Raw genomic sequence first — 17,030 nt, 5'->3', positions numbered from 1 at the left:
CCAACTGAGCTATATACCCAGCCCCTAAAGAAAGAAATTGAAGAAGACCATAGAAGATGGAAAGATCTCCCATATTCTTGGACAGGTAGAATTAATATTGTAAAAATAGACATACTATCAAAAGCTCCATACAGATTTAAGGCAATTACTATCAAAATTCCAATGATGTTCTTTGTAGAAATAAAAAAACAGTCATATCATGAAATTAATTTGGAAAATAGGCCAAAGAAATCTTCAGCAAGAAAAGTGATGCAGAAGGCCTCACAATACAAGACCTTAAATTGTACTTCAGAGCTACAGTAACAAAAACATAATGTTATTGGCACCAAAATAGACATGAAGACAAATGGGAGAAAATAGAAGACACAGAGTCACACCCACATAAATACAGTTACAAAGGTGCCATAAACATCCACTGGAGAAAGGATAGCCTCTTCAACAAGTGGTGCTGGGAAAACTGGAAATCCATATGTAGTATGGATTGAAATTGAACCTCAATCTCTCACCATGCACAAAAATTAACTCAAAGTAGATCAAGAACCTAGGAATTAGACTAGAGACTCTGTACCTACTAGAAGAAAAAATAGGCCCAACTCTACCATAATGGCTTAGGAACTGACTTCCTCAATAAGACTCCTAAAGCACAAGAAGTAAAATCAACAATCAATAATTGGGATAGCATCAAACTCAAAAACTTCTTCACAGCAAAGGAAATAATCAAGAATGTGAACAGAGAACCTATGGAATGGGAGAAAACCTTTATAATCTGTACCTCAGATAGAGCATTAATCTCCAGGATATACAAAGAACTCAATATACAAAGAACTTACTTTATTAGTAAGTTTATGATTGGTGGGTATGTTTTCCTACGTCAAAAATATTTTTTTCTTACGTATGAATCTATGAATTTTACTCTTTTATCTTTTTACATCTAGTATTGATGATAAAAACTGATGCCATATGATGACTTCTTTTCTTCCTTGTTCTCTTAGAAAACATTAAAAATATTTTTATTGTTTTAAATTTCAATACAATATCTTGGTGTGTGTTTTTATTTTCACTAATTTGTTGAACTTTTGATGGGCTTTTTCAACTTTTAACCCTAGGTTCTTTGCTCCTAAGAAATATTCTTTATTATTCAATTTTTATCTTAATATTAAACCAGTAACATTGCTATTCTCTGTGGGTATGCAGGTTGTAAGATTTCTTTCTTTTTCTTTTACACTAATATTGTTACCACTCTAGTATATGCTCTCTTACTTGCAAAATAATTTTAAAATACCATTAACTTATCTTGTGGGTAAATATATCTTTTTACATTTCTATATTTGCTTTACTGGAGTTTGGGAAGGAAGAGAAGTTACATGTGTGGCCAAGTGACTGTATTTAACTAGACATTTTCCTTTCCTATTTCAAGTGAAAGAGGTGAAACAAGAAGTGATCAATATGTGTGGAACACCTGCTGCACAGTTAATAGGCTAAGATGTGTTGCAGAATCAGGATTTTGTTACTGCCACTATGCACTGTGTGATTCACAGATGCAACTAGTCAGAGACCTGTTTCCATGGCAAGGGGCTGCTAGCCACCACTAGACATGAGTCATCTGTTCTGAGTGTTTGGAGAAGAGAAAAACTCTTCCAATGATTTGTCATTTAGACTAAAATACTGTAGAAATTTCCTGTTCTAGATTTTGTCAAGAGAGCATGCAGAAATATTTGCCTTAATTTATAAAGCAGTGAGGAGTTGGAAGAGGGGATAAGATCAAATGCCAAAGAAACCTAAGGAAACTTCATTTCTCCTAGCTTGATATATATTAGAAATCCTTTACTAAGTGGTTATTTTAGGGGAAAATAAACATAATCCATTAAATAGTCTTGGTGAAAATTTGGGAGAGGGGCTGAGGTAACATTATTACATAAGCTTAGGTGAAAAAATGATAACTTTCAGACTGTAAGAAGTTATGAAATTTATGCTAAGTGTATTGATAGCTTTAAGAGAAACCATTTCTGATCAAATCGGTTATTTTTTCAATTTTTAATAATTTTTCAGACAATGAAATTTTTCAGAAAGAAAACTAAATATTTTTTAACTAAAGAGATCAGAATTAGGGAGAAGTTACCTCACTGAATCCATGGTTCAATTTATTATCCTGAATTCTCTTATGTAAAAATTATTTATTGATTTAGAATTTTTAAATCGTTATACTTAATGTTTATTTAATCAAAATTGCAGTTTACTTTCATGCAAAAAACAACCTGTTACTTCTTGTTTTTATTATATTATACAGGATTTTTGTTTTGTTTGTTTTTTGGTACCAGGGATTGTACCCAGGGGAGCTTAACCACTGAGTCACATGATCAGCCCTTTATATTTTTTTTTTTTATTTTGAGACAGAGTCTTGCTAAGTTGCAGAGGCTGGCCTAGAACTTGCAATCCTCCTACCTCAGCCTCTCAAGTGGCTGGGATTACAGGTGGATTCACCACACCTGGCTATATATATATATATATATATATATATATATATATATATATATATATATATATATATATTTGTGTGTGTGTGTGTGTATTTCCTGGATTTCTAACTGCTATCTACACCATTTAAATATAATGGTAATATCATATTTAAGAACACATTTTAATTTTAGCTGGGATTTCAGAATTTGATTAAGGAATTAATTAAAATACATTGAAAAATTAGAAAAATAAAAAATGTGATAGGTGACAGCATTTTGATAAGCAAAAATTGAAAGACCCAGGCTCATTATAATCTAGTAAATTATGTGTTTAAACAACAATCTAGACATTTTAGTTTAAGATAAAATGGCAGTGAAGATGTTTTCACACAGTCTCTGAACAAAAAGCTATTCCTAAAAGAACAGCTCAAATTTGAACTTGAGGCTTAATCAAGGAAACCCCAATTGGGTTCTTAGGATTGGGGTGCAGGAGAAAAATTTAGAAGGAAAGAAACATCATAAACCTAATGATAAACTTAAGACAAAGGAAAACTAATCCTAGGAATATCATGTCAAATAAGATGAAAGCTCATAAACACTTGTCCTTGAAAACTAAGAAACATAAAAGTCTAGTCTGAAGAAGAAATGTAAAAACTCAGAGATGAGAAGGAAAACTGAGATAGTGGTATTTAGGAAAGAAGCAAAGACAAAGTAAGATTTCAACCAGAGAAGCATTTAAGCCAGAGAGAGGGATGGTGGATATTCCTTAGTTACCCAGGTGGAAGAATTGGGGGACTTGTCTTCAGCTCATTCTGATGAATCTCAAAGCATCAAAATTTTATTTCTTGGTGGACTTGGACAGCCAAGGCTCCTCAAAGACTCTGCCCTGACCCTCTCCTCCCAGGATGCTATTCTGACACTTAGAAGCTTAAGTAAATGTAGAGAGAATAGGGTGAAACCAGTTCATGTGGTAGGAGATGCATTTGTTCAACAGGGAATTAAAAAGAAGAAAAAGTACTTTTAAGAGACTTAAAGAAACAGAAGCAAAATGAGAAACTGAGGTAAGCAATGATGGGTCCTTTTGAAGAATTTAGCTTCCTGGTTTCTTTTTCAACTGCAGGAAATAAACTTTGAGTGTGAAGTCTTAATATTTTTATCTCCTGGGTTTATAATTGCCTTTGGTTATTTGGATTCATTGAGATAGACTCGTGTATAGTAGTGTGGAGAACAAAAGGTTAGAATAGTAATGAGAATTTACCTTCCCTATATTTCCACCTCATTAAAACATAGTGAAGGAAACAGCACTGTGTTTAAGCCCCCATGTGCAAGAGCCCTTCATGGTGACAAGCAAGGAAGGCTGCAGGAATATAGCAGGAACACCTATCACTACCACATGTTGAAAAGCAACTTAGGGTTGGACAATTCAAGAGAGGGAGTGGGATGGTGACCTGCCTTTTGTCCCTAAAAATATTAGAAGGCTGTGACCCTTGAAATGGTTGATAAAAATGTCAATGGGGGTCTAAACTTATAATCTTATATTTATATCTTACTTAATTCTCACAACAGATAATTGGAAATAATCATCATTATCCTCTTTATAAATGAGGAATTCTCATGAAGGGTGAGGGTTGCCCAAGGCCATGGATCTGGTGAGTGATTTCCATTTATTAACTGAGTTCCATCCTCATTGGTGGCAGTGCCGTCTGCTGCACATGTTGACCTCTTCCACCCAGGATCTGAAGAGGGGGCTGTTTCTGGGGAAGTGAATCCAGTGCTGAGCTTTATGAGAGCTCAGGGCTTAGCTTTTGTGTTTGTTTTCTAGGTCTGCCATAGGATCCACAAGTTTGATGACTTGAATGATAGAAATTGTCTTATGGTTTTGAGGACTATAAGTTTAAAATCAAGATTGTGGCCAAGGTTGATTCCTTCTGAGGGCTGTGAGGTAAGGATTTCTTTCAGAACTCTCTCCTTGGTTTGTAGATGTATATGGCTGTCTTTTCTCTATTTTTTTTTCAAATTGTCTTCCTCTGTATAAACCTTTATTTCTGAATTTTTCCTTTGCATATGACTTTCAGTTATACTAGATTTGAGTTCAAATATCTCACTGTAACTTTATTATCTCTATAAAAATTCTGTTTCCAAATATGACCATATTCTGAAGTACAGACAGGTAGGACTTCAACATTTGAATTTTGGAGCCATAAAGTTCAATACATAATAGCTATTCTCAAAAGGGAAAATAACCCTGTGGGCAGTCAGGCAGAGGACACAAAAGCATGCTAACTTCCCAGGGTATGAGGCTCTATAGAGATGCTTCATTGCTGTCCCCACCCATAGCCTAGAACCATTATTCAGCAATACTCAAATTCACCTTCTCTTTATGCTTGGAGATATTCATGATTTGCTGCTGTTAGTTCCTTTTTGCTTTACTGTCTCTTATTGATTCACTCACACCTCTGTGCAAAAATAAATAGTCCCTTTAACCCAAATTTCCTCCATTAAACCCTTTAAGGATTCAATCCATTACCAACTGAGATCCTGACTGATATTTCTGTTTGATCCAATCCCTTGAAGTCTATTGTTCTCAATTTCAGGTTAGATGAGAATTTAAGGATATTGCTATCACCGTTCATTCACAATTCACTTCTTTGGACCCTGATGGAATTTATATAGAATTCAGGAGTTCATCTTTGAAGATTAATTCCTTGGCAATCCTGACATATTTTACTAAGTTGGCTTTTCACTGTCCAGGTCCATATTCTAATAGTAGAATTAGAAATCTCTTGTTTTTTTTCTTAGTACCTGCCTTAATTCTATGTATATCCAACAACATTAGAGATTCTGCCCTGATTAGCTGATTGTGGTCATTGGAATAAGGATCTGTTTATGATGTATTGTCTGTCGAAGACAAGCTATCAGAGTTGCAGAGATAACCATGTTCCAATAATTATAATGATATGCCTTGATTATGCATTTACTAAAAAATCTTCTCATTTCAGAGTAAAATTTTTCTCTTTGAATTTTAATGACTAAAATGATTCTAATGATTCTTTGTGTCCCAATTGTACCTAGAGACCTATCACACTGAATGACCCTTTTGTTATGTCTTTTTCTTCCCTACCAGTCTATGAACTCCTCATACAGTGAATTATCATCGATTCATACTCATAATATTTCATGTAATGCTTGATGAATAAAAACAAAGAGGTCCATAAAAGCTGCCCACCATATCTTGGATACCCCGTGGCAACAGAAGTCTCTGCATATATCCAATAGACAAATAGAAGAGAGTGAGTTGATGGGTCAGCTGTGGAGATTCTATAGAAAGAGATGAGAAAGATGATTCCAAGAAGGATTACCTCACCTGTAATGTGACTGAAACTCTGAGAATGTGGAATTCCAGCAAGTGGAAGGATAAGACCACATCAGTGAAGGACAACCACAGGGTCCAAACACTGAAAAAACAAACAGTTCTGCTAAAGAATAAGGAAGTAAAATAAAATAATAAATAAATTATATCAATAAATAAATAAAAATAAAGGATATAAGAATGCACTTATATACTTCATGCTAAAATGCCACAATGCACTTTTTAAAAGTTTTAATGATAGCTAGTCATTTTATTCTCACAATTACCCTACATTATTAATCCTATTAATAAAAAAAGAAAACTGAGTCCACTTAAAGACTTTTTTAACACTCTAAAAAATCTAAAAACTATATCCTATTAGCAGATTGGTTGGGAATTAGAGGCCAATGTCTATGCCAAATACCATGAAATCACTATAGGTCCTGGACTCTTATAGGATTTTGAGTTTAAAAACAGACTCAAATGCCTGACTATAAAGAGTTTTCTTAGATTTCTGTTGCTGTTGTTGTTTTTACTGATAGAATAAGCATGAGCTCTTTATTTGCACTTGCCTTCACTACAGAAATCATGGTGGGGGTGAGAACATTTGAACAAACAACTATTGCTAAGTCATAAATGTTGTAAGGAGACAGCGTGTTCCAAGAACTTTAGTTTATACTGTGTCAACACTTTTTAAAGATGCTTCAAATAAGAAAAGGGAGAAAAACATAAATAGCATAAATTTGTTTTCAAAGTCTTAGAATGAATTTTCAAGAACTGTGGGACTTCAGAGAACAATCAAATAAACAGCCATTTATTTTTCTTCCAAATCCTTTCATACGTCTCTTTATGTGTTAAATTCCATACTTTACTTATTTTAATGATTTTTTTTTCATTCACAGTAAAAGAGACATCCTGTATTCATTCAATTATTATACTTATTGAGCACCTGTTGTGGTAGGAGCTACTTACAAAGAGCTTACGGTTTTGTGAGCATTGCATATTAAATGCCTCATTAATCAAATTGATTAATAATAAAAATTATATGATTAAGTGAATATAGTGAACATGCACAACAAAGATCTATAAATATTCTCAAAAGAAAGAGATTAGTTAGCCTTTTTGAGAAATGTGCTATCTCTGGTATCAGAAGATTCATTCATCCAAAATGAGGTGAGTAATGTATTAATTGTGAGGGATTAAGAAGTGAACAAAAGACAGTGTCCCTTGCTGTCAGTGCTCTGGGAACACCTACAAGTTGTGTGGCTGAGTAAATCACTTCTCTGTGTGTTTTACTTTTCTCATATGTGAAACATAGGTAAGTATAGTGATTATACTTGAAAGGAGTAGTGATTTTGTATAAAAGAAGATTGAAATTTAGCCTTGAAGGACAAAGGAGATTTTAGAAAGCCCCCCAGGAACCATTTTTATCTTCTTTGATCTAGCTAGAGAAGTCACAAAATTTTAGCTGGTCCCAGAATCTCTCAGCTAAAGACTACATTCCTCACGTTCTCTTGTATCAAAATGATTTAGTTTGGGCTAGTTGGGTGGATTATAAAAGATGGCTGCCACTTCTGTGTCATCTTAAAGACAAAGGTGCTCATTCTTTGCTTCTAACTTCCCCTCTGGGAAACTGTGATAATTAAAGCAAACTTAAAAGCCACATGTTAAAGAATGAAAATTCCTCCCCTAGTGTGTGCTGCTTATATCTGTACTACTAATGTCACCAGATGGAATCATACAGTATGTAAAAGATTTATGTTGGCCTTTTCATTCAGCATAGTTCCTGGAAATTCATTCAAGTTATTGTGCGTATCATTCCTTTTATTGCTGACTGATATTCCATGGTATAATTGTATAGCCGTCTGTTCAACCAATTACATATTGAAGAACCTTTGGGTTGTTCCAAGTCTTTGGCTGTTACTTCTAAAGAAGCTTTGAATATATATGTACCATTTTTTATGTAAACATAAGTTTTCATTCATAAGAACAAATGCCCCAAACTGTAGGGCAAGTACATGTTTAGTTTCTTAAAGAAATTTCCAGATAGTTTTCCAGAGTTGGTTATACCATTTTACATTCCCACCAGCAATGTATGAATGATTTAGGTTTTCCACATTAATACTAGAATTTGATGTTTGTCACTATTTTTGACAGGTATGTAGATACATAGTAATATCTCTGATAGGTGTGTAGTAATGGTTTTAAATTGCATTTCCCAAATAGCTAATGATGTTGAACATGTATTCATGTGGTTTTTTTCTCTCTGCACATCCTCTTTGGTGAAATATGTGAACAACTTCTTATCCATTTTTATTTTACTTTTTCTGTTTATTGTACTATTGTTTTTCTTTACTATTGAATTTTGATAATTCTTTGTATATTCTGGATTTGACCTTAACAGAATGGCTCATAAAGAAAAAAACATAAACTGGACCTCATCAAAATTAAGAACATTTGCTCAATGAATGACCCTCTCGAGGAAATAGAATAGTAGTTGCTAGGGACTTGATTGATATTGGGGGAATTGGGGAGAAATGGTCAAAGGGTAAAAGGTTTCAGTAATGCAGGATGATGATTTACTGTGCAGCATTATGACTACAATTTGTACTATTGCATAAGTAGTATTATATTGTATATTTGAAATTTGCTAAAAGAGTAGATCTTAAATCTTCTCACCACACACAGACAAATGGTAACTGTGTAAAATGATGGATATGTTAATTTGCTTAGTGGGTAATAATTTCACAATATGTATTTATCAAAACATCACAGGATACATCTTAAATACATAAATTGTTGTCAATTATAGGCAATAAATCATATGTCCCCTGGGAGGGGGCTCTGTTGATCTCTGTTGAGAGGATGAAATGATAAATTATAGTCTCTGAAAAAATATTTGCAAACCAATATCCAATAAAGGACTAGTTCTATAAGCCAGGGATTTTCTCCTTCTTTTCTCTTAAAGTTTTATAATTTCATGCTTTGGATATAAGTCCTTTAACTCATTTTGAGATAATTTTTGAAAGGACTCTTTCTGTGAGACTTTCTAGTCATTATTTAACCTAGTTCCAGAATGGGAAAGATTGATCTGGAGGTGGAGTGAATTATATTTTTCTAAAGATCACTACCTTTTCAAGATGTCATAGAATAAAATGTATAAGCCAAAGTAGGTGGAGGGAGGAGGAAACTTTCTAACTACAGAAAATATGTCATCCAGTACTGCCTTACAAAGCATCCTGAGGTAAGTAAGAGAAAAAGAGACTTTGTGTGAATACAATTCTCATATATTTTGTTCTTCAAAAGCATTCACTTAAATGTCAGTTGTGCTACTTTTAAAAGGTAACTTCAGAATTTTAGTGAGTTTTCTTGTAGATAGTGACTAAGAATCTGAAGGTAGGAGGTGTAAAAGAAATTAAATGGATGCTCAGCAATTTTCTCAAATAGAGTGGGTTGCAGAACCAAAGCTTCACTTAGTTCTCCACTCTGTCATGGGCTGTGGTGCACAAATACACACAATAGGGACTCTAATAATTGTCTAAGCAATGAAATAAAAATCATTTCTATTTTAAATGCTTCATCTAGATATTTTCTTGCATCCAGGTAGCATGGTCACTGAAGATTTCCTATAATTCGATTTTACTAGCATAATCCATATGCTATTACTGAAATCTATGTTATCTTCAAACTGTGACATTTGACACTACAGAGTTTTTGAAGATTTCTACAAAATAAAAGCAGAAAACACATTCAACAAACAGGGGAACTGAAGTATTCAGTCATAAGCAGGCCATTCCCCATTATGCAGGCCATGGTTTCCTTCTAGATTTAACCATCTCTATTCCTTTTGCTTTCTTTCAATAATATTTTTCTAATTTAAATTATTCTCTAAATCATGCATCAATTTCTATATTCCCTTTGAGTTGTAATATGAAATGACCCAAAGACTTCAAAGACTTAACCTGTATAAGACAGAAATGACATGGCCTCTAATGATGGCTTCTTACGTACATAACCCAGCATCATGCTTACCTTATTCCTCATGAGGAAGGTTCCAGAATGAGAGATGAGGGTTTACAAGTCACTTATTTTGACATAGTATGTGGTAAAATGGCTGACTAGGCTTAGCAAGCCAAATCAGTTTGCTTCTATTAAACTTGTGGTCAAAGAAGAGAATACTACTTAGTCATTTTAGGGAAGTAAGTTATGTTTATTTTCTCATCAGTAGTTGTGATCACAGTATAAAATATGTAATACTAATTCATAGAAATGTAGAAAGGAATTTTGGATATACTTTAGAAAGGATAATATAGCTGAATGTCCTTATTTTAGAGATGAAAATATTAAGAACCAGGGAAGCTTAATAGTGTATTTCAAACATTATGTGACACATATTGTTTTTTTCACATGACAACTTCTCTAAAATCAGGACATTTCCTATAATAAACAGCAGCTTATAAGGGCTGTTGGGTAGGCAGCAACTGTGATGTAATTGCTTAGTCTTCATAAATGCAATTGCTATTCAACAGTTGGACAAATTTGGTGGCATTTCTGGACAAGGGTAGCTTCCTGTTGCATTCAACATACCATTTAATGATAATTTGATGAAACCATAAACCCTGGTCATGGTCTAGAAACTTGTGCTAATACCTGCTAATTAGATGTTGAAGTTATCAGTAGTAAAACTCATATAATGGATGCTAATGGGTGGGAGAAAAGTCTAGAGCTAATAGTGAAGCAATTTTTAAAGAAAAACTGGCACAATGGATAATAATGTTAGGGGAAATATGCACATCAACTATTTTTAGTCAAAAATTGATGCAGAGTGTTGACCCTGACTCTTTCATATTTTCCTTTTTGTATGCTATAACATCAATAGCATCATAGCATTGATAGTGAAAAGGTGTATGTCTAAAAAAATAGAATTCCTTTGCTAAGTACAAAATAAAATTTCTAGAAAAGGAAATGTGTTGTAGTTTGACAAACTCTTCTTAGTGCAATTCTTTCTTCTAAATAAATGTGAGTTAATCAATTCAGGTTCATTCTTATTTCCTCAGCAGTTTTTCTATCAGCTAACTTAATATCCATTCATACTTTGTCTGAAGTAAAAACCAAACCATTCCAATTTTGATGAAGAAATCTAATCTTTATTTCTATGATGTTAGCACAATATACTCACACAATAGCTCTGATCTGTAATTAACAAAATACATTTATAGCACTTTACAAACTTTATCAGTTTGGAAAACATTGCATAACATTTTATTAAACACAATACTTTATATATATATATATATATATTATATATATATTCATAATTTTATTTACTTTAAAAAGATAATTAACTCTCTTTATTCAATACTTGATTTTATCAATAAAGCACAGCCTAACAAAGGAAGAAGTGCTCCCATTAGCAAATAAGGTAAATAGAACACTACGAAGAGATACCACCTGTTAGTCTGATTTATTTTAAATTAAGGTACCAGTGGAATGTAAACAAATTTTTTTGTAATCTTTTTTTTTTACAAAAGATGTGTTATCAAATATACATGCAGAGGTCTGAGTTCTAGTGTCTACCGTTATATTTCCTTAACAATGTGGTACAATTTGTTAAGTCATTAAAAACTGTAGCCTTTGGCACTTTGAGTAGAAAAAGAATATATCAATATTATGTAAAGAAAAAAAATTCAATGACTAGAGAAGTACTTTAAAATCTTTTGTTAAGAAATAGGAAAGATTAGGAAATATCATCTGCACCTGAAATGCTGCAGCTTATTTCTTCTACAGAGTACTAAAACCAGTCCACCTTCCCCTCTGCACGCTGGCACCAGCCAGAAGGAATGTCATGATGGTGGTGATGGTAAGAAGTGGGGAAGGCAGCGGTTTACTCCCACTTCTCTCTCTGAGAAGGAAATTGCCAGAAGGGACATGATGAGTCTGTATTTTATTGCCAGGGTTTACAATTCTGCTGGTTTCAGCTAAATTCCTAATGCTTTAGGAGATTGGTGTTTCTAGAAAGCTCTGCCCTTTTCATGTAGAAGCTGATATGATATGATAATATCCATCTCTGAACAACTCATGTTCTCATTGAAACCTGAGCTGAGATCAAATCAACCAGCTCTGTTTTTTTTTTTTTTTCCTTTTATGCTCTTGGCAATCATCAATTGTACATTAGAATTCTTAAGAAATGGTGTAAAAAGGTTTAATACTAAATTCCAAGAACCAATATTTCTTCATACCTTAAATATTTAACTTGGAAAACACTTCAAAATATTTTGTTTTCATCTTCTTGTTACTGATAGTATTGGTTTCCTTTGATTTAGGCTCAAGGCTTAACAAGATAGGTAGCAAAATCTTGTTGATGGTATGTTAAGCACGAAAACTGTGCCTTCAGATATTTTGAAGAAATACACTCTTTATTTATACAGTAAAATACTTTCACTTATCAATTTGCTTTTTTTTTTCCAGATTCTTCCTGTTGGTGTCCAAAAAAAATATTTTAGGGAAGGGGGTAAAATCCAACCACTCTGGCTGTAGATTTCTGGTATCAGGATATTGGAAAAGGTTAATATCTAGGACAAAATGAAATTTTTGGATTATTATGATGGCAACCTAAGCCAGCTGGTTGGAGACACATAAGGATAGATTTGACCAACATTTCTGGCAAGATAACCCACAATGTCAAGTTTTGGCTCAGATTTCTTGTTTATAACTTCACAACAGTCTACTCTGCTGAAGGAATGTCAATTATTTTCACTTTTAGAGCAGGAAAACATATCATATAACATCAAATAAAATTAATAAATTAAGAGTCATAAAATGCAAAATATAAACACAACAATTTCAAAAGATTTTCTGAAACAATATGTATTTTTAAATTATGCAGATTTACTCACTGAAAATCCGATTCTTCATTAGCAGTACCTGTACGTAAATAAAAAGCAGCAGAAAAACTATGCAAAAAAGCACAAGTTACTTACTCCCATTCACTGAAAATATTCCTACACAAGTTTTGATGTTGAAGAACGCATAATTTCGAAGAAGCGCACATAAACCTTCCATTTTCTGACTGTGAGAGCCACTACAGGGAAGCTGCGGTTATCCTATTCTAACACAAAGTAGCCAGCATCTTCTTAATAAAGTAGCATTTCTTTGACAAGGAATTGCACACCACTATTTCACAGCTAAATAGAGTTTGAGAGTTTACATGGTACATGTACTATAATAATCAGCACCACCCATATTGAGCTGTAGGTGCAGATTCTGCAAAATGAATATATAATACTGCATGGCCTCTGCTGTCGAGAAAACCTGTGTGTTCTGGATTCCCACAGCTAATTATAAAGAAAAATCCCCAAAGTTGGCACATTCAGGAAGTAAAATAGTATACATAGAAGGAAACCACTTTCTTTTAATACTGCCCTCTGCAAAACCTTTTGAATCTGATGATAGGTTTCAAGAAAACTCTTCACATTATCACATTAGTTAGGTTTTTGCATTGTGCTTTTCCCTCCCCCTGATGTTAAATCTACAAGTTTAGTGTGGTAGTTCTCAAGATGTAGAGAGTTCCGTGCGGATGGTGAACTATCTAATTTGGAGAGAAGGCTTTCCGATCCTCCGGAGCAGGTAGAATCAACACTCAGTCTTTTGGGAGTCGACCAAATGATTGAATGAATGGTCATCACTCAATCCTTATAAGCCCGTGTTGGGGAGGTTCCTTTGTAGAAGATATTTCTAGTGTTTTCCGGGCTGTTGCTTCTCTCAGGGATTAAAATGATGTTGCCCTTTCTCCGAAGGGTGGAGTCGCGGGAGGAAGAAATGGACAACGTCTCTGAGCCAATTTCACTGCCCTCCACTGGGGTGACACGGATGGTGGTGATCCCATGGTGGTGATGCTCATTGTTATCAATGTTGCTTCTCTTGCGATCTCCAGAACCAAAGCTGTCTTTCAGGGACTCACAGCTTTCTGAGTCCCTGTTGAGATCGTTGAGCTCGTAAGTTTGGCGAAGGCTGCCCTTCTCAGGAGCCTTCCATTTCCAGGAGCCACTGCCTTCGCCTTCGGTGGACGGGATCTGGATGATGGGCCTGTTGTTCTCCGGGTGAGCCTCGACTCTCACGATCCCACTGGGCTCGTGGTCTGTCAAGGTTTTGTAGCGGATGGATCCGGTGCAGGAGACGGTGCTGCCCTCGGTGTTCTTGGGGCTACTCTGCAGGACGCCCTGCTGCTTGGACATGGCTATCACTTGCATGATTCGAGGCTGACTGTTGCTTCTGTTACAGGCCACGGTCTTCTCAGCTGCCTTCAACCACTTGGCCCGAGCAGAGCTACTCTTGGGGGAGGTGCTTATGTTTTCCTGGGTCTCCTCAGGGATGTGCACCAGCTGTGAGGAGCCAGGGCGGGACTGGATGGACACTCTTGGGCCTCCAGGCATGCTGTTGTTACACCCGGGGACAGTGCTCGGCTGGATCTTGAGGTACTGATTGCCAGGACCGTGGTGGTCTCCATTCACCCCCACCCTGGATGGCTCTGAGCTTGACCTCATTTCTATGGATCTGGGGGGTGACTGCCCGGGCTCAGTCTCCATAACTTGCAGAGACAACTTCCGACTCTCATTCTTATTCTTCCACTGGGTGAGGAGCTGCTTGGATCGAGCAGAATCCATAGAGGCATGAATGCTCGCGTTTCTTCTGACAGGGTCTTCCACGGAGGGCGTGTTGGCTCTCGGCAGGGTGTTGCTGAAGGTAACCATGTTCTCCTTCCCCATGGGGCTCCGCGGAGTGATGATTTCCACGTCGGCGTTTGCCCTTTTGAGGTTTGTTAGGGAGCTGGCGTCTCGGTGGTTTCGGTTGAGGATGCCCTCTGTGTGAGCAATCCCGTCACTGCTGCTGCCGTTTTTAGCTGCTAGAACCCGGCTGGGGTCCTGATTGAGATCTGTCAGAGACCGGAGGGCTTCTCTGTGCTGAAACATACTGTCTTCATTAGGCAGAAAATTCCCCACAGCATACAGGCCCTAGTTCAAGGCAAAACCATAAATATCATGCTCTAGGACGCATACCTGCTGTTTCCCCCAGAGTGCATGACATGCATAAATAAGTCAGGTGCCAGGGGGAAGCTTTTTTTTTTTTTTTTTTTAACCACAAATAAACAGGACAATTATTTGGGAAAACAGTAAGCTCTGTCCTAATTAACTGAACTAATTGTACAGAAACACAGACACCATCTCTTTTTTCCATCCTCCTGGATGTTTTTGACATTTACCCTGTGTATTCTGAGAGGAAAAGGAGACCGTGAAAGAAATAAGGACATTTTGTTCTATCTTTCAAAGCAATTCATTTTTTTTTTCTGGATTGATTTGGGAACTTCCCTGTTGAGTGACACCTTAAAAAAATTAAATGATTTATTTTGCCTTCAGTTTTCAATCATACCTTATTTTGAAAAGTAGATGAGTTGCAGAGAATACAGAACAATGGATCATTCATAAAACGTGATTTCCGGTTTTGAAACGAGGTCAGAGAATATATTGTCACAACTCACATTGAGGTCAGCCTTGCCTGTTCAGCTTTGTACAGGGTGCACTCAGCAGAGAGGGCAGAAGCCACTGCCAAATGGTGGACCCATGTTCCTTCCAGATTTACCCTTGACCTTCAGTGGGGGAATCTTAATTAAGTTAATGCCACTACTCTCAGTCTGAGTCAAATTTTACTTCATTTTGTCTTCATATTTTGTCTATCAATCTTTTTGTTTGTTTTAGATTTGGAAAAAGCTAAACGTTCAAAGTCAAAGTTATTACCTTTTTTTTACATATAGTAGATTGACTCTCTACTGAGTTTTAAGATTTTGGGGAAGCTTTTAAGATTAAGCAGCAGATATATACTTGGGTGCTTATTTCAACAGAAGGTAACCACTGTCAACCTTTCAAGACTAAACAATGGAATTATTTGAATTTAACATTATATAGAATGTTTCACAATGAAGAACATCGTGGACTTAGAACTGATAAATTTCCAATCATGGAGTACAAACAGGAATGGAATAAAGTCAAGCTTCTGCATCTACAGCAATTTTAATTCCTGGTTAAAATCCTCTTAAATAGTATCAGTCTAAACTGTTACCATTACAACTCACCAGAAGAAGTAACTCAATGTTCTATTGATTGTATTTAAATTTGTAAGTTTGGACAACTCCTCCACTGGACAGTAAGCTCTGGATATTGTCCAAGGATGCTGATCTCATTTTAAAATTCTTTTCATATTATGAGACAGATAGTTATTATCCTCATTTTATAAATGAAGAAACAGGCTTTTAAGAGGCTATGTAACTTTCCCAAATGGGCAAGTTTCAGGAAAGTTGAAATTCACCCCCAATTTTTTGATCTGGAAATCCCATACTAATTCCAGGACACTTACACCAGTGCAAAGGCAATGTATGAACTAGAGAGTGGCAGTTCTCAGCCTCTTTATTCCTACTGTAGCATTGCTGGTCAATACTCCTATGGCTTATGCACCATTTCCAGCACACTAATTTTAATGTGATCCCTTTATACTCCACTGAAGAAAACATGTGAGTGAGAATGAGATGTAAAGTAACAATCCTGACTGTGCTAGTTTACAACATTGGAAAGTAAATCATTGCACACTTCAGTACTTTTATTATTTTTTGTAATCATCTTGTCTATTCTCAAGTGTAACAAGACCACATGATTTAGAACTCCTGCTATAGACAACTAACTTTTATTCTCTGTCAGGTCCTCTCAGTTTCCTTCATTATTACCTTTTTTTTTCCTGCATGTTCCTTCCATATTGGTAGTCCCTGGCTCCTTTTATTCTTATGATTTGGCAATTTTATATGCTGCAAATAACTACTTTGATACTTCTACCAATAATATCCATCATTTACAAATCTCAGTACTGATTGTTCTTTTCAGCCTCAGACGCAACTATTCAGCTGCCTATTGATTAAATTGAACTCATCAACTCCCCTTTACCTGACCAACCTGTTTCCTCTATCATTTACCCACCCTGCTCATGAAGTCACCATTAGTTCATTCTTCCAAGCTATAAATCTGCCCCTTATCTCTCCTTCCTCCTGTTTCCTCACCCTCCACTCTTTCACATGGCCATATCCTTGAAGATGTAATTTCTTCTCCTTGACTGCCCTCTTTCCTTCCTTACTCTAAGAAACTCTAATGTTTTTAATAATATAAACACATCAGGGCTGGGGTTGT

General features: G+C 35.5%; 1 protein-coding gene across 1 annotated transcript in view; it reads right to left on the bottom strand.

Annotated features, from left to right (window-relative positions):
* Positions 1-10,956: 10,956 nt before the first annotated feature.
* The window catches only part of Plppr4 (phospholipid phosphatase related 4), a 40,776-nt gene continuing 34,702 nt past the window's right edge, over positions 10,957-17,030 (bottom strand). Inside the window, exon 7 of the mRNA XM_046462358.2 lies at positions 10,957-14,816. Coding sequence (XP_046318314.2) covers positions 13,491-14,816 — 1,326 coding nt within the window. The 3' untranslated portion in view covers positions 10,957-13,490. The remainder of the gene's footprint in view (positions 14,817-17,030) is intronic.

Source organism: Marmota monax, unplaced genomic scaffold (genome assembly GCF_021218885.2).
Source record: "Marmota monax isolate L192 unplaced genomic scaffold, Marmota_monax_Labrador192_F-V1.1 WCK01_AAM20220418_F8-fsc00070, whole genome shotgun sequence".
Classification (NCBI taxonomy): Eukaryota; Metazoa; Chordata; class Mammalia; order Rodentia; family Sciuridae; genus Marmota; species Marmota monax.
Note: the sequence above shows the minus strand (reverse complement) of the source record. Positions and strands in the feature narration are given on the sequence as shown.